This window comes from Hyla sarda, chromosome 1 (assembly GCF_029499605.1).
Source record: "Hyla sarda isolate aHylSar1 chromosome 1, aHylSar1.hap1, whole genome shotgun sequence".
Taxonomy (NCBI): Eukaryota; Metazoa; Chordata; class Amphibia; order Anura; family Hylidae; genus Hyla; species Hyla sarda.
In genome coordinates this window covers 17554416-17578024 of record NC_079189.1, presented here as the reverse complement: position 1 = coordinate 17578024, position 23609 = coordinate 17554416, and the positions used below count along the sequence as shown (strand labels likewise).

At 40.9% G+C, this 23609-nt stretch overlaps 1 protein-coding gene across 3 annotated transcripts in view; it reads left to right on the top strand.

Moving 5' to 3' along the window:
• The window catches only part of DYSF (dysferlin), a 438078-nt gene that overhangs the window by 354377 nt on the left and 60092 nt on the right, over positions 1-23609 (top strand). For all 3 annotated transcript variants that reach the window (XM_056552799.1, XM_056552788.1, XM_056552789.1), the window contains exon 41: positions 6910-6983. In XM_056552799.1, coding sequence (XP_056408774.1) covers positions 6910-6983 — 74 coding nt within the window. The remainder of the gene's footprint in view (positions 1-6909; positions 6984-23609) is intronic.

Below are 23609 nucleotides of genomic sequence, written 5' to 3'. Positions count from 1 at the left end.
TTGCTACCCATTGGCTTTAATAGGTAGGAAAATATGCCGAAAAATCCGCCACGTGCCACCCTACCCTAAGGGTGCGTTCACACGCTAGTAACTAGCAGCAGGTTTCCCATGGCGGGAAACCCACTGCGAGTTATGCTACCATTCATTTGAATGGGTCTGCGGACAGTCTGTGGACCCATTTAAATCAATGGTAGAGTAACTCGCAGCAGGATTCCCGCAGCGGGAAACCCGCTGCTAGTAATAGCGTGTGAACACACCCTAAATCTATGAAACAGCAAACTAGACATTGCGGGAGATACTCAAAGAATTTTGCGCCCCCCCAAAAAATCAATTTTTCTCCCAAATTTTGGCGCGAAAAGTATCGACCACATTTTCAAAGAGCATTGTGCCACGGTTTACACTGTTCACGTCAATTTTGTAAAAGTGGGCGTGTCCATGTATATTGTCTGCTTTACATGATATTTTCAAAAGGGTGAGAGTCCAGTTTAGATAAAAAATGTCACACTAACTTTAGAAATCACAGAAATGGTTGTAGTTTTATTATAAAATATTTTTTTTCTTTGTTTTTATTTTTTTTGGGGGGTAGGTGTTATTTAAGTACCGTATTTATCGGCGTATAACACGCACTTTTTAGGCTAAAATTTTTAGCCTAAAGTCTATGTGCGTGTTATACGCCGATACACCCCCAGAAAAGGCAGGGGGAGAGAGGCCGTCGCTGCCCGCTTCTCTCCCTCTGCCTTTCCTGGGGTCTAGAGCGCTGCTGCCGGCCCTTCTCTCCCCCTGGCTATCGGCGCCGCTGCCCGTTCTGTCCCCCTGATTATCGGTACCGGCGCCAGGGGGAGAGAAGTGGCGTGCCGCGCTGTGCAGCGCATAGCAACGACGAAGGGGACGCACGCCGGAGGCCTGCAGCAGCGCGGACCCGACCCAGGTAATTATGCCACCGGGGATGGGGGGAGGCAACGGGGCAGCGGCACCGGCAATGGGTGCCGCTGCCCCTTCTCTCCCCCTGGCTGTCGGCGCCGCTTCTCTCCCCCTGGCTATCTGCGCCGGCAATGGGGCGCCGATACCGATAGTCAGGGGGACAGAACGGGCAGCGGCGCCGATAGCCAGGGGGTGAGAAGGGCCGGCAGCAGGACTCTAGACCCCAGGAAAGGCAGAAGGAGAGAAGCGGGCAGCGACGGCCTCTCTCCCCCTGCCTTTCCTGGGGATGTATCGGGGTATACACGCGCACACACGCACCCTCATTTTACCATGGATATTTGGGTAAAAAACTTTTTTTACCCAAATATCCTTGGTAAAATGAGGGTGCGTGTTATAGGCCGGTGCGTGGTATACCCCGATAAATACGGTAATTATTAAAAAAAGAAATTATTATTATTGAAAAATTTTATTTAAACATTTTTACATTTTTTTTAATTTAATTTTTATCTTGGTCACTGCACCTGCACTCACATTTAAAGGGGTACTCCGATGGAAAACTTTTTTTTTTATGAACTGGTGCCAGAAAGTTGAACAGCTTTGTATATTACTTCCATTAAAAAATCTTTACCCTTCCAGTATTTATTAGCAGCTGTATGCTACAGAGGAAATTCTATTCTTTTTGAATTTCTTTTTTGTCTTGTCCATAGTGCTCTCTGCTGACACCTTTGTCCATGTCAGGAACTGTCCAGAGCAGCATAGGTTTGCTATGGGGATTTTCTCCTGCTCTGGACAGTTCCTGATATGGGCATCAGGTGTCAGTAGAGAGCACTGTGGACAAGAAAAAAAAAGGAAAATCAAAAAGAATAGAATTTCCTCTGTAGCATACAGCTGCTAAAAAGTAAAGATTTTTTAACAGAAGTAATTTACAAATCTGTTTAACTTTCTGGCACCAGTTCATAAAAAAAAATAAAAAAATTCCACCGGAGTACCCCTTTAACCTCTTAAAGACCATGGACGTGTATACACGTCCAATGGCCCTTAACCGGGTATGACGCGGGCTCCTGACTCAAAAAAATTCCAAAGTCCAAAATTGCGTATTTTTGGTCACTTTTTATATCATGAAAAAATTAATAAAAAGCGATCAAAAAGTCCAATCAATACAAAAATGGTACCGATAAAAACTTCAGATTACGTCGCAAAAGATGAGCCCTTGTACCACCCCATACGCAGAAAAATAAAAAAGTTATAGGGATCATATAGGACAATTTTAAACATATACATTTTCCTGCATGTAGTTATGATTTTTTCCAGAAGTACGACAAAATCAAACCTATATAAGTAGGAGATCATTTTGACCGTATGGACCTACAGAATAATGATAAGGTGTCATTTTTACCGAAAAAGGTACTGTGTAGAACATGAAGCCCCCAAAAGTTACAAAATTGCATTTTTTCTTCAATTTCGTCGCACAATGATTTTTTTTCCTGTTTCGCCGTAGATTTTTGGGTAAAATGACTGATGTCCCTGCAAAGTAGAATTGGTGGCGCAAAAAATAAGCCATCATATGGATTTTTTGGTGCAACATTGAAAAGGTTATGATTTTTAAAAGGTGAGGAGGAAAAAATGAAAGTGCAAAAACGGAAAAACCCATGGTCCTTAAGGGGTTAAGCTCAGAAATGTTTTATTTATACAGTTATGGCTTGTCTGGCCACTAGTAACCATGGAATATTTCATGAGATGTTTCCGCCAGAATTTTCTGGGATGTAAAACTTGGCACAAAAATCTGCAATTTTGGCTCATAAATCGGCAATTTTGGTGCAAAAAAATCCAATATGGCTGCAACAAAAAAAAATTGCCAGCGAAAAAAAAACACAAAAGTGGCGCGAAAATGAATTTTCACATATTTTCAAAGCAGCACCAGAGGCCTTTGAAAGTGTGAGGAGAAAAAAAAAAGGCGTACATAATATCGCTGGAACAGAACTTACAGTAGTTTTTGAGAATCTCCCCCATAGACTCTCTGTAAGGACTTAGCTTATAGTAATGGACTCGTGCATTACTTATCATGGGAGCTGCAAACACAGCAGGTAACAGAGAATATGTGATGGAGTAGCCGGGACCTTCTCCTTGTGTCGTAACCTCCGACGTGTTTCGTACATGAAAAGTGACATTTCTAATGCGGTCTGTCTCGCCGCCACCATTGCTGCCGATGGCCTCATACGAGCTTTGGCACCGTGTTTTCTGAAGCCTTTGTCTTTACCTTGGTCGCGTGCCAACATTTACACGTCTGTACGTCCCGTTTTCTTTATCCTGGCAGGCGGGTTTTTTCTTCTGTTATTTAATGTAACACTCAGCTCACCGCCTTCCCCGCTGAGAGAATAATTGCTGTTTCTTTTGAATTCCAATAATACTGTGTTTTCAAAGAGATTTTTTTCCCCTTCTGGTTGGAAATATTACTAGATGTGGGGTGTTATTCGTAGCCTGGCGTAGCTTGTCTCATTAACACGTCAGAGGCCAGACTTACCAACAAGCCATGTGGACAGTGAGGGGTATCGGTAGTAACCAGGACGTCCACTAACTGGACCGCTGTCAGCACCACCACAACAGAGTCTAATGCAGACTCGTATTCTGAACACAATGGGGGATTTCTGGTCAGTGGGAGTAAAAAATTAAGAGAAATTTCCTAAATCATTGTTACTTATTCTCTCAAATGTCAAAGTGCTAAAAATAGTTTCATGTTTACTAAAAGTTAGGATGACTATGGTTGCCTTTTTACCCAGCCATCCACCCTGACATCCCAAATAGTATATGGCCTAATTATATCCACGCACTCTTGTATTGGCCACCCAACTTGGCTACATTGCTATGGTGAATCTACGGTTCCCCTGGTGCACTATGTGAATATAATTTTATATATATATATATATATATATATATATATATATATATACACACACAATTATACTATATTTATGTGTATATATATATATATATATATATATATATATATATATGTGTGTGTGTGTGTGTATGTATGAATGTATATTTCAGCATCATTCAGAAATATACATTACAGGCGTATGCAGGGAATTCTTCCTGATGTGGCAGATAGGCAGCAATATAGGCCAACATAGAGATTAGATTAATTCAGAAAGGCCCTTGTTTAGCATTCTCTTCTCTAGCAAAGATGAAGTTCTCCCTCTCAGAGTAAGATGTTTTGTAGAGCAATATCCTCCACAACAGGAGCAGAACAAGTGACTTGATTGTGCACATAGTTATAAGACATGTGGCCTAGGTGTAGGAATGCCTAGCAATAGCAGGGGCTAGGACATGTACACTTTGCTGGCTAACTGGAACTCTCAGCAGCTGAGAGACATGTGGCTCTGGAGAGAGCCATACTGGAACATGGTTTATCCTCTACATCACCCGAAGGTATACCGCTGGATCCTGGACTAGGCACGGGGGCAAATAATGAATCAGATGCCAAGTTACAGAACAATGGCAGCTTTACTGAGTCAGACAGATGTAACAGTCTATACAGCTTGGCTAGGCCCACGGAGGTGACCAGTGACTTCAGAGACCACAGGGCTTTTTGGGACTTATAGTGGACTTGGATAATTTGATGCAGGGCCACACTGACTTGAGACAGATTGACTTGGACTGACTTGACTGAGACTGACTATGACAGACTTTACCCCATTTGTAGCTTACCAGGTTTTGACTTGGACCTGGGGGGTAGTGGTCTTGTGGATCCGTGGCTGCGTGGTAGTTGTTAGGCCTCTTTAGGACACAAGACACTCTCACTAGACTTGACCTCACGGCAACTCAGCACTTAAGAGAGTGAGAAAGCTCCACCCAGGGCTTATATGGGGGAAGACTCAGGAGGGGTCCCATAGGTCACCCTGTAGGTCACATGGTCACAGGTACCTCCCTTATTTACAATCACATGACAAAAACACTTAAAGGTATATCACATTTTATGTACAATACACTGTATAACTTAAGATTTATAAACAAGACACAGGTGCAGGGGGGGGGTCAGGGGTCACCAAATTGAGTCTGCCTGACAGGGCAGGAAGGGTACAGGGGTGCAAATCCTGTACTGGGCCACCACAATACTATGAAAGACTTTAAATAAAGTGCAATGCAGGTAAATAGATTTGCAAAACTCTTCAGTACCTGATACACACTTACTATACATTAAGCAAACCTTCTGACTCTCAGCCACCCGACAATTTTCCTAAGATGGTATCTTGTATAGTTATACTGGGACACTACACATCATTCGAGCCACCAGAGTCTGGGGCTTGTAAGAATAATACAGAATGCCAAAATGTTTCCAATTGCTCATTATATCCTTGTCTTGTAGACATCACTTAGACTCAGTTTACATTTCTTTCCAAGGGCTGTTGTATATGGTAGGAAAAGCTATGTGTTGAATCTGTGAATAGGCTTCTATTTACCCAATATAGGCCAGTAGAGTGTCCTTTTGGTCTCTATTGGGTAGCCTTGTAGAGGCATAGTTTTTTTAATCAACTGTTTATCAATCAATTTTTACATTTGGACCTGATGCGTGATGTATGCCTTTGTTTGTCTATATTGTGGTATATATTATACGCCAGGAGCATATACATCCGATAAAAGGCTCATATGCTATGTGCCTGTTTCACTGTGATATCCAGTGGGCTCACGGGTGCTGTAGTGCAGTATAACTAACATCTGTTCCACATAATCAAACAATTAGTAAAAGCTTCTATATAAAAGTCTGCACTTTCATGCAATGGAGGTGTGATTCCATCACCTACTAATGGGCAGGAGCGATCCCTTACCATACTGCTCCCATATGTTCTCCCGAGCAGACTGAATCTCTGCTTCTCCCAGACAGAAGAGCAATAAAAATGTATTTATAACATTTGTAGTGTGGAAAATTAAGAATTAAGTTACCTAGTTATCCTTGTATCACCACCACTGGAGAGTAGTCGCCATCTTCTCTGACTCCTGTTTACCATCATGCCATCTGCTGGGTCCAATGTCTACTGCTTGTATATGTATTTTTTTGGGGGTCTAAAGGTTTTTATAATACTAAAGAGAATTTCATAAGACTGTGTCACGTCAGGCAGGGATGAGTACAGCCCTGAGCTCATCCACAACCACTTTCCTTACCTATTTGAGTATCAGCCCTTAACAACAGATCCTCAACTGGACTGCGGTCCCTGTTTTCAGTAAGTGCAGGGGCATAACAAGGTCCAAAAATAATATATAACAGTACAGATGCAGGGAAGCAGGTCAGGGTACAAAGGGTTAACAGCCAAAGTACAAGAAACAAAACACAGGGGATAAACATACCAACATATAGAGAGTGGTCAAACAAACAGGGTCCAAACCGAGATAGCAGAAAAGGTACCAAATCAATAAGCAGAGAGGTAGTATGCAGAGAAATGGATTTCTCTTATGTCTGGGAAGCAAATCAATCGCAATGCCGTCTTCTTCTCTGGCTAATAATTCACAATCTCAGCGGGTCTCAGGAGTGAGACCGGATGCGATTTACAACTTTTAATGTGTCTGATCAGCATGTCAAATGTTGTTTTTCATGTTAGTTACGCTTTAAAGCTGTGTTCACACATTGTTTTTTTTTTAGCTTTTGTGCTAAAAAAAAATGCTGGTCGAATGCTGGCCAGTGGAGTACCCCTTTAAGGACTTACATCTCACATCTCTAGGGGTCATTAATGATAAGGGTCTATAATGATCATAGCCACACACCCTCAATGCAAGCCTATGGGAGGGGGCGTGACGGCCGTCACGCCCCCTTCCATTGACTTGCATTGAGGGGGTGTGGCCATGACGTCATGAATATCAACACAAATACTGTCTATAACTTTGATAGCTGCTGGTTAATCTGTTTATAGAAGTTGGTGGCCCTTTTCTGACTTTGCTATGGGGCCCTATATACTCTAGCCATAACCCTGACTGATGATGTCATAACGTTTGCAGATGATGTGAGTATTACCCCTCGGGATGAAATCCTCATCGATATTGATGACAAAGAACCATTGATCCCGACTCAGGTAAGACCCAAATTATCATGTTATAAATTTTGTGAATTATATATCTTATTGGAATTTTATAAAGTAATGTTTTTTAGAACATTTGGTTGGCTTAGCCCATTACCCCATGCCAGATTTGTGCCGGGATAAAATATTGTTAACAATAAAAAAAAGTGACTTTAGGAATGAGGTGGAGGTCGGATTTGTGACATTCAACTTGATGAACATTTATGGATTTCGTCAAGGTTTTTAAGTGAAATATTTAATTTAACTCAGTAATATGTAACATCTACATAATTTGGTTCCAAGTCTTATTGGTGTTTTATAATATTTTTGGGTAGGAGGCATTAAAGGGGTATTCCAGGAAATAACTTTTTTATATATATATATCAACTGGCTCCAGAAAGTTAAACAGATTTGTAAATTACTTCTATTAAAAAATCTTAATCCTTTCAGTACTTATGAGCTTCTGATGTTAAGGTTGTTCTTTTCTGTAAGTCCTCTCTGATGTCACCTGTCTCGAGAAACGCCCAGTTTAGAAGCAAATCCCCATAGCAAACCTCTTCTAAACTGGGCGTTTCCCGAGACAGGTGTCATCAGAGAGCACCTAGACAGAAAATAACAACCCTAACTTCAGAAGCTCATAAGTACTGAAAGGATTAAGATTTTTCAATAGAAGTAATTTACAAATCTGTTTAACTTTCTGGAGCCAGTTGATATATATAAAACAGTTTTTTCCTGGATAACCCCTTTAAGGGTATCAAAAAAAATTACCTAGGATCTAGACCTGATCTAAAAGTATGATGGTTTCCCAACTGTCTTCTGATGAAAAATATCTAGGGAAGAGAGGGTTCGGACATGTTGGATTTTAGCTGGCCAGTCCTTTTGTCCCTGGTGAGACAAGCGGCCACCAGATTTGTCCTTCCATTTCGAACTTAAGAACACTTGTGAATTTAGGTCTGTTGGGGGAATCGGGGAGGCTAGCTGTCGGACGAATAGCTATGTTATGTGGCAAAGCAATCAGGCAGTGCCCAAGTGTGCAGGTACCCAAAGAGCCCCAAGATGCCCATTCTTTAAATAAGAGTCTTCCAATCTTAAGGTAACACTTGGACCATTGGACAGGTGTTACTATGTCACTATGATGTCACCAACACTATTTTACATTGAAGGAAACATTTTATAGGTTAAATAGTACGTATCATGATCTATAATCCTCCCAGTTCACTGCTCCCATCATGATAAACCACCCCATCTTTATTTTTATTATTTGTTAGTTTTCTACTTTGATATTGCTCTGTATTTTCTGCTCAGTCAGATTCACAGACTGGGTGGAGCGTTCCCGCGCAGGCGTGACATTATCTCCCCATGCAGGGGAGAACTTCCTCCCTCACTCTGCTACACACCGCCCAGAGCAGTTCAGTGTGAGATGAGCTATGATTGGCTAAGGCTACACACTCCTGATTTTGGACTTCTGCCAGGCCAGCAGGAGTCCAAAGTCTGTGCAAGAGATGGTGGAAAATGTGCCCTGGACAAATAGGGAGATAATCACAAATAAAACATAGAAAACATCATTTTTTTTTTTTTTTTTTGAAACAAACTATATTAGAAAGATTTTTTTTAATTTACCATAAGGAGTGCAATAGCAAAAATTTGTTTTAATGAGAGTGCCCATTTAAGCATTTGGGGCCAGTAGTTGTCTGCATATTCATTTAATTTAGAATTGTTTTTAGAAGCTCTAAATGTCCATCATATCTATATACATCTCACTGACATTAAAGGGGCATTCTGGAGAATTAATTTGAAACTTCAGGGTAGCATGGAAAAGAAAAAAACTGCGCTCCCCTGCCTTTATTTTTCCGCCACTGCCGTTCCAACATTGACGATCCCACTCCCCCCTTTTTCTGTTCTCGGTCACCACACCTAGGGAATACACACTTAGTTAATTGATTACTGATGCTGTTCACCATTATGACCACTAATTGGCTGAATGGCATTTCCTATTGTTGTGAATGGGACCTTCACTATCCAAATGGATTGGACGGATGATCAAAGGGCCGGTAAGTACAGTTTTTTTTTTTTTTTTTTTTTCATGTCACCCTGAGGTCTTCTAAGTATAAAATTAATGCTCCGGATTACCCCTTTAACCATCCAGGCCAAGTAATCATGTGTGTTGAGAAAGAGGAATAAGCTGTTTTGTAGAAACAGAGGATCTGTCACGTTGAAGTCCAGCATTTCTGATCATTTTTTCCCCTTCACTTCTGCCATTGGATGAGGGGAGAGACCCCACCCCATACACATTACGTACTTCTGCAGAAATCAGCAGGTTTGGTTGTTTTTCATCTTATTTGTATGCACATCTGAAAACTCTGACACAAGTAAGGAGGCATTAGGCTGGAATCTATGGAAGACTCTTCAAAGGTAACTGCTATGTCTTCAACCGGTTTTTGGTGGCTTTGACTGTGTGGAAGATTGCTGTCATATGTAGGAAAGGTCACTTCATGGGAACCTGCATAGAGGTCAAGATTCGTTCTATCAGAGTTAGGATCTATTAACATCTACCTGTTTTTTCCATTTGTTTCCCTTGTGTCGTAACAAAAGCTACAAGCATCCATCACATCTGTCTTCCCATTGATATAAATGTAAAAAAAAAAATTGGTGGCTGATTCTGAAAGAATCAGCCACCAATTCTTTTTTTTTACATTTATATCAATGGGAAAAAAAGGTGTGATGGATGCTTGTAGCTTCTCACCAGTTTACGCCCATCCTAAAGCAGAATCATAACTCAATGCATTCAGGCGTATAGACACGGTCAAGACAACTGGGTGTCGTTGAAACTGAGCATCAAAATGGGGGAAGAAATAGAATCTAAGTGACTTTTAACATGACATGGTTGTTGGGGCCAGATGGGTTGTTCAGAGTATTACAGAAACTGCTGATCTTCTGCGATTTTTACGCACAACCATCTCTAGGGTTTACAGAGAATGGTCGGAAAAAGAGAAAATATCCAATGAGCGGCAGTTGTGTGGAAGAAAATGCCTTGTTGATGTCCGAGGAGAATGGGCAGACTGGATCAAAATGACAGAAAGGCAACAGTAACTCATATAAACACTCTTTGCAACCAAGGTATACTTAATACCATTTTTTGAATGCACAACACGTCCAACCTTGAAGCAGATGGGCTACAGCAGTAGAAGACCACTCCATGTGCTTCTTCTGTGAGCTAAGAACAGGGAACCGAGGCTACAATTCAAACAGGTTACCAAAATTGGACAATGGAAGAACATTGCCTGGTCTGTTGAGTCTCCGCTCAGCTGTAACATTTAGATCACAGGGTCAGAATTTGGTGTAAACAACATGGAAGCATGGATCCATCTTGCCTTGTATCAGCAGTTCAGGCTGGTGGTGGTGTAATGGTGTGGGGGACATTTTCTTGGCACACTTTGGGCCTCTTTGTACCAATCGACCCTGGTATAAACACGACAGCCTACCTGAGTATTGTTACTGACCACAATGGACCCATCTTCTGATTATATTTCCATCAGGATAATGCACCATGTCACAAAGTTTACATCATCTCATACAGGACAATAAGGTCACTGGACGTGATAATGTGTGTGAATAAGGTCACTGGATGGGATGTGGTGGAATGGGAGATTCTTATCATGGATGTGCAGCCGACAAACTTGCAGCAACTTCGTAATGTCACGATGTCCATATGGAACAACTGTGTGATGTCATCATGTCCATATGGAGGAACTGTGTGATGTCATCATGTCCATATGGAGGAACTGTGTGATGTCATCATGTCCATATGGAGGAACTGTGTGATGTCATCATGTCCATATGGAGGAACTGTGTGATGTCATCATGTCCATATGGAGGAACTGTGTGATGTCATCATGTCCATATGAGGAACTGTGTGATGTCATCATGTCCATATGGAGGAACTGTGTGATGTCATCATGTCCATATGAGGAACTGTGTGACGTCATCATGTCCATATGGAGGAACTGTGTGATGTCATCATGTCCATATGAGGAACTGTGTGATGTCATCATGTCCATATGAAGGAACTGTGTGATGTCATCATGTCCATATGGAGGAACTGTGTGATGTCATCATGTCCATATGAAGGAACTGTGTGATGTCATCATGTCCATATGGAGGAACTGTGTGATTTCATCATGTCCATATGGAGGAACTGTGTGATGTCATCATGTCCATATGAGGAACTGTGTGATGTCATCATGTCCATATGGAGGAACTGTGTGATTTCATCATGTCCATATGGAGGAACTGTGTGATGTCATCATGTTCATATGGAGGAACTGTGTGATGTCATCATGTCCATATGGAGGAACTGTGTGATGTCATCATGTCCATATGGAGGAACTGTGTGACGTCATCATGTCCATATGGAGGAACTGTGTAATGTCATCATGTCCATATGGAGGAGCTGTGTGATGTCATCATGTCCATATGGAGGAACTGTGTGACGTCATCATGTCCATATGGAGGAACTGTGTGATGTCATCATGTCCATATGAGGAACTGTGTGATGTCATCATGTCCATATGAAGGAACTGTGTGATGTCATCATGTCCATATGGAGGAACTGTGTGATGTCATCATGTCCATATGGAGGAACTGTGTGATGTCATCATGTCCATATGGAGGAACTGTGTGATGTCATCATGTCCATATGGAGGAACTGTGTGATGTCATCATGTCCATATGAGGAACTGTGTGATGTCATCATGTCCATATGAGGAACTGTGTGATGTCATCATGTCCATATGGAGGAACTGTGTGATGTCATCATGTCCATATGGAGGAACTGTGTGATGTCATCATGTCCATATGGAGGAACTGTGTGATGTCATCATGTCCATATGGAGGAACTGTGTGATGTCATCATGTCCATATGAGGAACTGTGTGACGTCATCATGTCCATATGGAGGAACTGTGTGATGTCATCATGTCCATATGAGGAACTGTGTGATGTCATCATGTCCATATGAAGGAACTGTGTGATGTCATCATGTCCATATGGAGGAACTGTGTGATGTCATCATGTCCATATGAAGGAACTGTGTGATGTCATCATGTCCATATGGAGGAACTGTGTGATTTCATCATGTCCATATGGAGGAACTGTGTGATGTCATCATGTCCATATGAGGAACTGTGTGATGTCATCATGTCCATATGGAGGAACTGTGTGATTTCATCATGTCCATATGGAGGAACTGTGTGATGTCATCATGTTCATATGGAGGAACTGTGTGATGTCATCATGTCCATATGGAGGAACTGTGTGATGTCATCATGTCCATATGGAGGAACTGTGTGACGTCATCATGTCCATATGGAGGAACTGTGTAATGTCATCATGTCCATATGGAGGAGCTGTGTGATGTCATCATGTCCATATGGAGGAACTGTGTGACGTCATCATGTCCATATGGAGGAACTGTGTGATGTCATCATGTCCATATGAGGAACTGTGTGATGTCATCATGTCCATATGAAGGAACTGTGTGATGTCATCATGTCCATATGGAGGAACTGTGTGATGTCATCATGTCCATATGGAGGAACTGTGTGATGTCATCATGTCCATATGGAGGAACTGTGTGATGTCATCATGTACATATGGAGGAACTGTGTGATGTCATCATGTACATATGGAGGAACTGTGTGATGTCATCATGTCCATATGGAGACAAATCTCTGAAGAATGTTTCCAGCACCTTGTAGAAAGTCACCAAGAATGAAGGAAAAAATGGGTCTGACCCAGTACTAGTGAGGTGTACCTAATAAAGTGGCCAGTAAGTGTATGTTATCACTGTGTAGGCAACATGAAATAAAATATATAGGGCTTATCTAACACAATGACACACTGCTTCTTCAGAATACTAACACTGTACCCTATAAGTGGACCAGAATGGTAGAGACCCGAAACAAGCATGTGTAGCATGGAGATATGGCCTCTTTTATAGCACATAGAATTTTAGTGCCAGTAACTAAATATTGTTCATGCAGTGATTGCTGGGTAACCTGGAGAACCACAACCCATCAAATACACCAAGAGAAATGTAAAAGAAATAACCCGAGATTCAGCAGAGGGACAATAAAACTTATTTAAATCCTTTCAGTAGTGTTAGGCATAAACAAATATTTTTCCAGCTGCTCCGGATGTATTTCTCCTCTGCCATGATCCTCCTCGGCGCGTGAATCTATTAGACGTTCTCCGGCTGCAGGCCCTTCTGTAAAGCCGATAAATCTATCCCATGGGTGATGGTTTTAATTTGTGTTATTTGCACATTAAGCCTATAGGAGAACTTCACTGAGGACCTCACAATGAGTCCTTCATCACTTCAGTCCTTTAACGTTCCTATCGATATCTGCAAATTCCACTTGTAGGCCACCACTTACCCGCGGTTACTCCTTTCCGGGTTCTTGGTTTTTGTGGTAGCTGTTTAATGTAATTTCCCAAACAGATGCCAACGCCGTCCAGGCTGTAGCGAGGAAGGTGCCAGGAAATTTATATTGTTTAGCAAAGGTCGTATGCCCTCACTACAACCTCTCCCCTCATTCATGGTCCTCGGAGACGGGCGGCTACAGGCCCACTAAATAAAGAACCACTAAAAATAGAAGAAGTGAAGTACTACAGGAGCATTCTTTTATGTTTATATGTAATATCAAATTGTATTCACATACAGTTACACCAACATAAGTATTCCAGTTTGGTATAATGGTTTACCTTTGGCTCAGTTTACAAATTATATTGGTGTCAATCTAATGCTTGTTTTGTATTTCCTTACCATAATTCCTCCTAATACCTTATATCTTGTATTTTATATCTAAATAAGCCACTATCAGATTTCTCTGTCCCCTCCGGACACCTCTTGTGGTGGATTATCTCCCTAAGAAACAAAAGGATCCAAGTGCCCAATCCTTCGTTTTCCATACATCTGCCATCATCTAAGAGTGCATTCCCACCACTTTTTTGTTCCTACGGGGACCTGTTCTGGCGTAGAATTTAAAAAATCCCCTGCTGGACTGCTCGTGAACTCTGTTCAAGTCAAAGAGCCAAACGGAGACAGCTCGTGGTTCTGTTCAGGTCATTTGTCGACCATATCCAGCTTTTGGCTTGGACTGAAAAACTCCAGCAGACCATGGTTTCAGTCCGGCCAAAAGATGGATCGGGTTGGAAAATGACCTGAGCAGTCACCGGCTCAATAAGTTGCATGGGATATGCCATAGGTCTGACAAGAATGCAGCGGACCATTAACCCCAGAAGATCCTAAAACAGAAAGGTGTGGGGGGGATATTAAACACCACGCAATATAACATACATTCCATACCATTCCCATATCTAAGAACAAAAGTCTCCTTTCCCATCCCTTATGGAAAAGAATGATAGTATGACTCTCATTCCAAATCTTGTCTTTTATTGGAAAGGTCAGAGTCTAGGTCAGGCTCTCATCCTTGACTGGTGGAAGACTTAAGTAGACTTAGCAGAGATCCAGAAATTGAGCATATTTTTATAAGGTGGAACTATCCAGACCTTAGTTCTCAGTTGCACATTCCATCTAAAGTAGCTGTCAATCTCAAATTTTGAACAGTAACAGAAGATTGAAGAAAAATGTCCCCCAAGGTCTCCTTGCTCTGGTTTCACAGAGGCTTTTTCATTGCAAGGTGGTCGGGAACTAAACAAAAAAAGGGAGAGGTTCCCCCGAAAAGGTGTAAGTGGAGAAAGGTTGACCTCCCTGCGACGTGGCTTCCAGATTCTGTCATTGGAAGAAAGTATGTTATTGCTGAGTCCTTCCCAAATACTTTAATTTTGGAAAATTCTTCCAAAAACATAAGTAGTTTTAAGATTTTTGGTAAGAACATATTTAGAAATAGCAGCTGAGAGCGGAGGCTCTTGTGCCTTGTGTACACAGTTAGTCACTGCACCTTCTGTTTTCGTAAGTCGAATGGAATATTCTTATACCATACCACAAAGACCCAAGTCCAATGTGATGTTGGGTTAGATGCAGTCATTCTGTAAAGGTTGTCTTTGTGTAGGGAACTTGTTTTACAAGGTCTGCGAGTGGCGGTAAATGTAGGCTTGTCCTGGCATTCTAGAATCTGCCCAGAAGTACATCAAGCCAGAAAGAGCTAAGAGGTTCTACTCATATCTAAGAACACAATTCAATGGATTTAGAACATATCCCTTTCCCTTAGGATGTCTATCTCTAAGAAGAATTCTTACTCTCAACCAAATATTATGGTGGATATGTGAGAGGTTGTCTGAATATTAAACATTACCAAAAATCTCGGAATGTCCACCTTGTATGTCCAGTGCCGGGGAGAAAATGCCTCTTTATAGTGCATCAACTCTTATGGGCCTTTACAGTTGTAGAAATAAGTTAAGTGATTGTGTGCAAGAGGGTCTCGTGATGGGATTGAGCTACTGAGCATGTGTGACCACCAACCTTGGACACATTAGATGGATGTCATGAAAGGCAACCAGAATAACACTAAAACAAGTATATAACATCAATATCTGCTCACTAAATAAGGATTCAAATGGAAAAACTATTATGTTTCATGTGATCTAACAGGGAAATGTAATATTGGCTGCCTCACGACCACTTATGGTGAAAACACCAGAAAGCTTCAGTCAATTGGCACTTGGTGGGGCGTAAGGCTGTTGTTGGCCTCTAAAAAGGCTTATTGGTCTTGACTCCAGACAATGCCCAATTGTCTAGTGTCATTCTGTCCTTTTCCTTGCCACATCACTCAGGCCCTGAACAATAATGTCCATTTGGTTCCTGAGTCTGCTTGTGTTTTCCACTTATAACCGTACTCTGACCACCGCTTACTGTACTCTGTCTGGCTACATCTCCTGCCTTCTGTTTTTGTACCATGACTTTACTTATTCTATGTTTCATCTACCGGGGTCACAATATGTTGATTTCCAGTGGGAAGGTCTTTAACACTCATAAGGCTTTAGGGTGAGAACGCACAATCCCTCAGCAAAATCCATTACTGACTCCATTACAGTGTCCACTATACAAACTCTATGCAGATTTGACCCCAAGAATCCAATGCTACAAGACATTCAAACTGAACATTAAAGCATCACATTGCCCTTTTATTCTTTTTCTTTTACAGAATATTTTCCTTTATTTTTGTTTTACCCTTTAGATTTTCTTCTTAAAATATACAGAAGTTTCTACATAACTATAGTATAAGGGGTTTTGGATGGGATCCCTATTTAGTTTATGCCCTTACTTCCTTTACGCTTTCCTCGATAACCACAAGTACTATCTTTAAGATGTTTGGAATGGATGTGGAAAGGGGCATAATAACCTGAAATGAAACCCCACACCAGAGGACCACCATCCGCAGCAAGTGAATTTTGGCCATAAAAAGTTTGGGATTGCTTTGATCTCTACACTATCCAAAGTGATCACTTTATGTACCTCACCTTAAGCAGAGGTGGGCCTTTGGCCCCTGTAGTCACGCCCCAGAGGAGAAGGTTTTTTTTTGGGTAAGGGATGGTGTTAACTGAAGCAAGCATCCCGATCTTCACAGGTCCTATAATGGTGTCTGAGCCATTCTCAGTAGGACATATCTGAACTGTTTCTAAGCAGTTTTACTTATGATCCCCATTTTACTCAGTAGGAATAACATTTTAGTTTTCTCCTTTATTGAACAACCCAGCATTTTTTGCTTCCATGAAGAGATACTTTTTACTTTTTTCCTTAATCATGAATATGGGTCAAATAATAATGTCCCGTTCCAGACCTGTACGGACACTGTCCATAGTACATATTTGAGGAGCAAACATCAATTTCCCCCCTGGTGGTTTCTCTGAGGCCACACAACAACCGCCACCAGGGTCTGTATCATCTTCCCCCTATAGCCGGTCTCAGTCAAGTGTGGAACAGGGAGATATTGAAAGTTTTTTGGCTTGGATAGAGTAGGATTCATCAGCCAGGGCAAACATACGGTGACGGCACCAGTGTGGCGGGTTTGCTTTGCCCATAAAATTTAAACTTCCTGGCAGAAGAATTAGTAAAGCTCTGAAAAAGTCTAGTTGGTTTTCTTGGCCAAGTCATGGGGCGACCACATGCAATTATCATTCAAGAGAAGAAAGAGCAATAAACTCAGCTGCTGCAGACCGTAAATTTGGAGTAGAAGGTTCCTTTGCCAACTCTTCTCGGCAAATTCCTCCATGTGTGACGCTGGTTTCTACTGTCTCTCTACAGAGAAGCCACAGACAAAAGAGACCAGGCAAAAAAAGTGGCTAAGGATATCCTATATCTCTGGTCATATTTAACATATAATGATATAAAAAATGTTATTATGAAAAAATAATGAGAATGAATGGGAAGTGATAGGTGTCAGAATTTAAAACATTCTAGATTATCAGATACTTCTAAAACAGTAAAAACTTCCAGGAAGAAATCCCAATGTATAACTAGGCGTTATTACTAAGACTATTAGCTTGTAGGTCTATGTTTGAAACAACTCGCAGATGGTGAGGATTATTGGTTTCGATTTACAGAATTTCAATGTACAAATATATATATATATATATATATATATATATATTCAATGAAGTGAAATATTATCCGACCCACTGCAGATTTTGTACATTTCCCCTCTGATAATGATCCATCTAAACTTTTTATGATCGTTTTATTTGAACAGTGAGAGGCAGAATAACAGAAATAAACAAAAAAAAATTAAAACAAACAAAAAATAAAAAAATACAGAAAAACACATTTCAGATAAGTTATGAATCGATTTGTTATTTTACTTAGTGAAATATGTTTTTGAACCCCTATTAATCAGCAAGATTTCTGTCTCCCAGGTGTCCTTTATACAGGTATTGTGCTGAGATTAGGAGCACTCTCTTAAAGGAAACACTCCTAATCTCAGCTTGTTACCTGTATAATAGAAACTTGTCCATCAAATCAATCAATCAGATTCCAAACTCTCCACCATGGCCAAGACCAAAGAGCTGTCCAAGTATGTCAGGGACAAGATTTTAGACCTGCACAAGGCTGGAATGGGCCACAAGACCATGGCCAAGCAGCTTGGGGAGAAGTTTACAACAGTTGGTGCCATTATTCACAAATGGAAGAAATATAAAATAATTGTCAATCTCCCTCGGCTGAATGACTCAGATGTTCATTAGTAAACTTCAGACTTTCCTGTACATGGACTTTCTTAAGCAGGGGGGCCTTGCAGACACTGCAGGATTTTGGTCCTTCACTGTGTGTTACTAATTGTTTTCTTGGTGACTATGGTTCTTACTGCCTTGAGATCATTGAAAAGATCCTCCCGTGACACTCTGGGCTGATTCCACACGGTTCTTATGATCATTGAACCCCCACGAGGTGAGATCTTACATGGAGACCCTGACTGAGGGAGATTGACATTTACTTTGTGTTTCTCCGTTTGTAAATAATGGCACCAACTGTTTTAAACTTCTCTCCAAGCTGCTTGGCGATGGTCTTGTGGCCCATTCCGGCCTTGTGTAGGTCTACAATCTTGTCCCTGACATCCTTGGACAGCTCTTTGGTCTTGGCCATGGTGGAGAGTTTGGTATCTGATTCATTACTTCTGTGGACAGGTGTCTCCTATACAGGTAACAAGCTGAGATTACTAGTGTTCCCTTTAAGAGAGTGCTCCTAATCTCAGCTCATGATCTGTATAAAAGACACCTGGGAGTCAGAAATCTTGCTGAGTGATAGGGGTCAAATACTTATTTCACTGAGGGGAATACAAATTAATTTATAACTTATATGCGTTTCTCTGGATTTTGTTGTTATTTTGTCTCTGTGTTCAAATAAACCGACCATTAATATTATAGACTGATCATTTCTTGGTCAGTCGGCAAATGTACAAAATCATCAGGGGATCAAATATTTTTTTCCTTCCTTGCATATACAATGAATAAATGAAATACAATGTTGGGCAACTATTTACAAATTCTTAGAAAATGAAATATTCCGATATTTGCCAGGTAGCAGATTTAAGGAATCTTGCTATATTTTTGTGGTGGTTACGTAGGTCATCCCACTATGTGAACATATAATTCTAGATGACTCTATAGATCAGTGCCATAAGGTAATGATTAGCTCTGGCAATAGGAGCCCTGAATCAGTCACCGCTGTGCTGGGAACTTATTTTTTGAGGTTTTGGATGTACAAAGGGTTTTGTAGAAAGGAATCGTCCAGGAGTGAATATTTTTGGGTTCCAGGAGCCACAGTTAAAATCGCTATGAACCATTGGTGGTTCATAGATCAAAAATGTCATGACATCACAGGGGTAGCCTCGGGGGGGGGGGGGGGGGGCTCCAGTACTCTGGTAGCTTGTGTCTAGGGAATGTACAGGGCACAACTTATGTTGGAAGGTGCTAGCTAACTTGGTATCCAGGGTCTAGATAGGCAGCTAGCTAGGTATGTAAGTAGGTAGGTAGCCAGGTAGGTAATTAGGTAGCTATGGAGTTATGTTGGTAGCTATGTAGTTAGGTAGGTAGGTGGGTAGCTATGTAGGTAAGCAGGTAGCCAGGTAGGTAAGTAGCTATGTAGGTAGGTAGGCATGTAGCTATGTAGGTAAGAAGGTAGCCAAGTAGGTAGCCAGAAAGCTAGGTATGTACGTAGCCAGAAAGGTAGGTAACTAGCCAGCTAGGTAAGTAGGTAGGTAGCAAGGTAGGTAAGGTAACCAAGTAGATGGGTAACCAAGTATATAGCTATGTAGTGAAGTAGGTAGGTAGGTAGCCAGGTAGGTAAGTATGTAGCTATGTAGGTGAGCAGGTAGCTAAGTAAATAGCCAGGAAGCTAGTCAGGTTGGTAGGTAGGTAGTTAGGTAAGTACTAGCTAGGAAGGTAGGTAGTCAGGCAGGTAGGTAGCTAAGTAGATAGCTAGGTAAGTAGGTAGGTAGCCAGGTATTTCAGTAGTTAGGTAAGTAAGCAGGTAGCTATGCAGGTAAATAGGTAGCTATATAGGTAATGGCTATGTAGGTAAGTACACATGTAGAAAGGAAAGAAGAGCAGAAGATCCAGGCGCTGCTTCATCCAAAATTAATCCAAGGGAATGCAAGAATAAAGTTTAAGTAGCAGGTTTTATTACGATAACAAAAAATAAGACAATGACGTGTTTCAAGGCCTTCCTGCCCCTTTCTCAGATTATCTAAAGGACTACTGTCACCAGCAGACCTTTATATGTTCAGTTAGGTCAGGGGGCGGGCCAATATGATGTCATTTCCCTTACAAAGGCCCATAAAACAATACTAATACATTCATCTATACAAGAGACACAACACATCTTAACTTACATTCAGATCTAACAGATAAAGAAATATATATATTACTATATACATTGCAAAGTAGTTTGTCCAAGACAGTAGTGTCCCAGTAGTGAACAACAGAAGCGAGGCTCCAGAAGCATCAGAGAGCGGCTATGCTATTGTTAGTATACAGGGTAGCCGTGGGCTGCTGTGGAGCTCCGCGATCAGGAGAAGCCAGGGGACCGCAGCAGTGATGGTATCTAAGGATGCGTCACTAGGTATTAATCATGTGGTGTCCTGTCCTCCAATCATAGAATAGCGGTGGAGTCGGCATTCCCACTGTGCGGGCAGCAGGGGGAATAACCTTATTGACCTCCATTTTGTGAACATATAAAGGCCTGCTGGTGACAGTAGTCCTTCAGACAATCTGAGGAAGGGGGCAGGAAGGCCTTGAAACGCGTAATTGTCTTGTTTTTTATTTTATTTTAATAAAACCTGCTACTTAAACTTTATTCCTGCATTCCCTTGGTGATGTGCACAATTTCCATATCTTTAAAGTGAGCGGCCACCCTAGTGATGCGTTCTGAACCCCACACACACACTCCTTTCAAGGGTAACGTACAAGGCGCTGCCTCCCGGTACTTTTTCTCCTTCTTCTTCTACACAGAGGTAAGTAGGTAGCCAGGAAGGTAGCCAGGTAGGTAGTTGTCCCCCCAAGGTGGCAGGATAAAAGTGGGGAAGGAAATGCTTACCTAATGTCTCACTCAGCACAGGCTGGCCATGCATTTCTCCCTTCACAGTGCAAATGCGATGAGTGACCTCATTACTCCTCCACTGTGTCAGGGCAGAGATCACAGCCGCCTCTTAGTGTAAGGTGCAGTATAGTGTAAGCCAAGGCGACATGACCTTTGCCCCGACCCAATGATGAGGTCATTGACATTTGCACTGTGGAGACTGTATCAGCATGTGTACATATATCTAAAAGTGACGCTCGCTCTTCTGGGGATCTGGGGCAAGTGTCCTGGATTTCCAATTAGGGTGCCGGGCCCATGCCTGTGTCAGACGGGCCCCCTCCCTGCCCCATATCAAGAGACAGTGCTGAAATAATACCAAATACAGTGCTCAAATAACTAACAAACAATGCTCAAATATTAATGACATATGGTGCTCAAATGATGCCAATTTACAGTGATAAATAATATCCACATACTGTACTCAAATAATACCAACATGATGTGCTGAAATAATACCAACATGTAGTGCTCAAATAATACCAACATGCAGTGCTGAAATAATACCAACATATAGTGCTGAAATAATACCAACATGTAGTGCTCAAATAATACCAACATGTAGTGCTGAAATAATACCAACATGTAAGGGTCAAATAATACACACACGTAGTGCTGAAATAATACAAACACGTAATGCTGAAATAATACCAACATGCAGTGCTGAAATAATACCAACATGCATTGCTGAAATAATACCAACATGTAGTGCTCAAATAATACCAACATGTAGTGCTGAAATAATACCAACATGTAGTGCTCAAATAATACACACACGTAGTGCTGAAATAATACAAACACGTAATGCTGAAATAATACCAACATGTAGTGCTCAAATAATACACACACGTAGTGCTGAAATAATACCAACATGCATTGCTGAAATAATACCAACATGTAGTGCTCAAATAATACACACACGTAGTGCTGAAATAATACAAACACGTAATGCTGAAATAATACACACATGTAATGCTGAAATAATACACACACGTAGTGCTGAAATAATACCAACATGCAGTGCTGAAATAATACCAACATGCAGTGCTGAAATAATACAAACACGTAATGCTCAAATAATACCAACATGCAGTGCTCAAATAATACACACACGTAGTGCTCAAATAATACAAACACGTAATGCTGAAATAATACCAACATGCAGTGCTGAAATAATACCAACATGCAGTGCTGAAATAATACACACACGTAGTGCTGAAATAATACCAACATGCATTGCTGAAATAATACCAACATGCAGTGCTGAAATAATACAAACACGTAATGCTCAAATAATACCAACATGTAGTGCTGAAATAATACAAACACGTAGTGCTGAAATAATACCAACATGCAGTGCTGAAATAATACCAACATGCAGTGCTGAAATAATACCAACATGTAAGGGTCAAATAATACACACACGTAGTGCTGAAATAATACAAACACGTAATGCTGAAATAATACCAACATGCAGTGCTGAAATAATACCAACATGCATTGCTGAAATAATACCAACATGTAGTGCTCAAATAATACCAACATGTAGTGCTCAAATAATACCAACATGTAGTGCTGAAATAATACCAACATGTAGTGCTCAAATAATACACACACGTAGTGCTGAAATAATACAAACACGTAATGCTGAAATAATACCAACATGTAGTGCTCAAATAATACACACACGTAGTGCTGAAATAATACCAACATGCATTGCTGAAATAATACCAACATGTAGTGCTCAAATAATACACACACGTAGTGCTGAAATAATACAAACACGTAATGCTGAAATAATACACACATGTAATGCTGAAATAATACACACACGTAGTGCTGAAATAATACCAACATGCAGTGCTGAAATAATACCAACATGCAGTGCTGAAATAATACAAACACGTAATGCTCAAATAATACCAACATGCAGTGCTCAAATAATACACACACGTAGTGCTCAAATAATACAAACACGTAATGCTGAAATAATACCAACATGCAGTGCTGAAATAATACCAACATGCAGTGCTGAAATAATACACACACGTAGTGCTGAAATAATACCAACATGCATTGCTGAAATAATACCAACATGCAGTGCTGAAATAATACAAACACGTAATGCTCAAATAATACCAACATGTAGTGCTGAAATAATACAAACACGTAGTGCTGAAATAATACCAACATGCAGTGCTGAAATAATACCAACATGCAGTGCTGAAATAATACCAACATGTAGTGCTGAAATAATACCAACATGTAGTGCTGAAATAATACCAACATGCAGTGCTGAAATAATACCAACATGCAGTGCTGAAATAATACCAACATGTAGTGCTGAAATAATACCAACATGTAGTGCTGAAATAATACCAACATGTAGTGCTGAAATAATACCAACATGCAGTGCTGAAATAATACCAACATGCAGTGCTGAAATAATACAAACACGTAATGCTCAAATAATACCAACATGTAGTGCTGAAATAATACAAACACGTAGTGCTGAAATAATACCAACATGCAGTGCTGAAATAATACCAACATGCA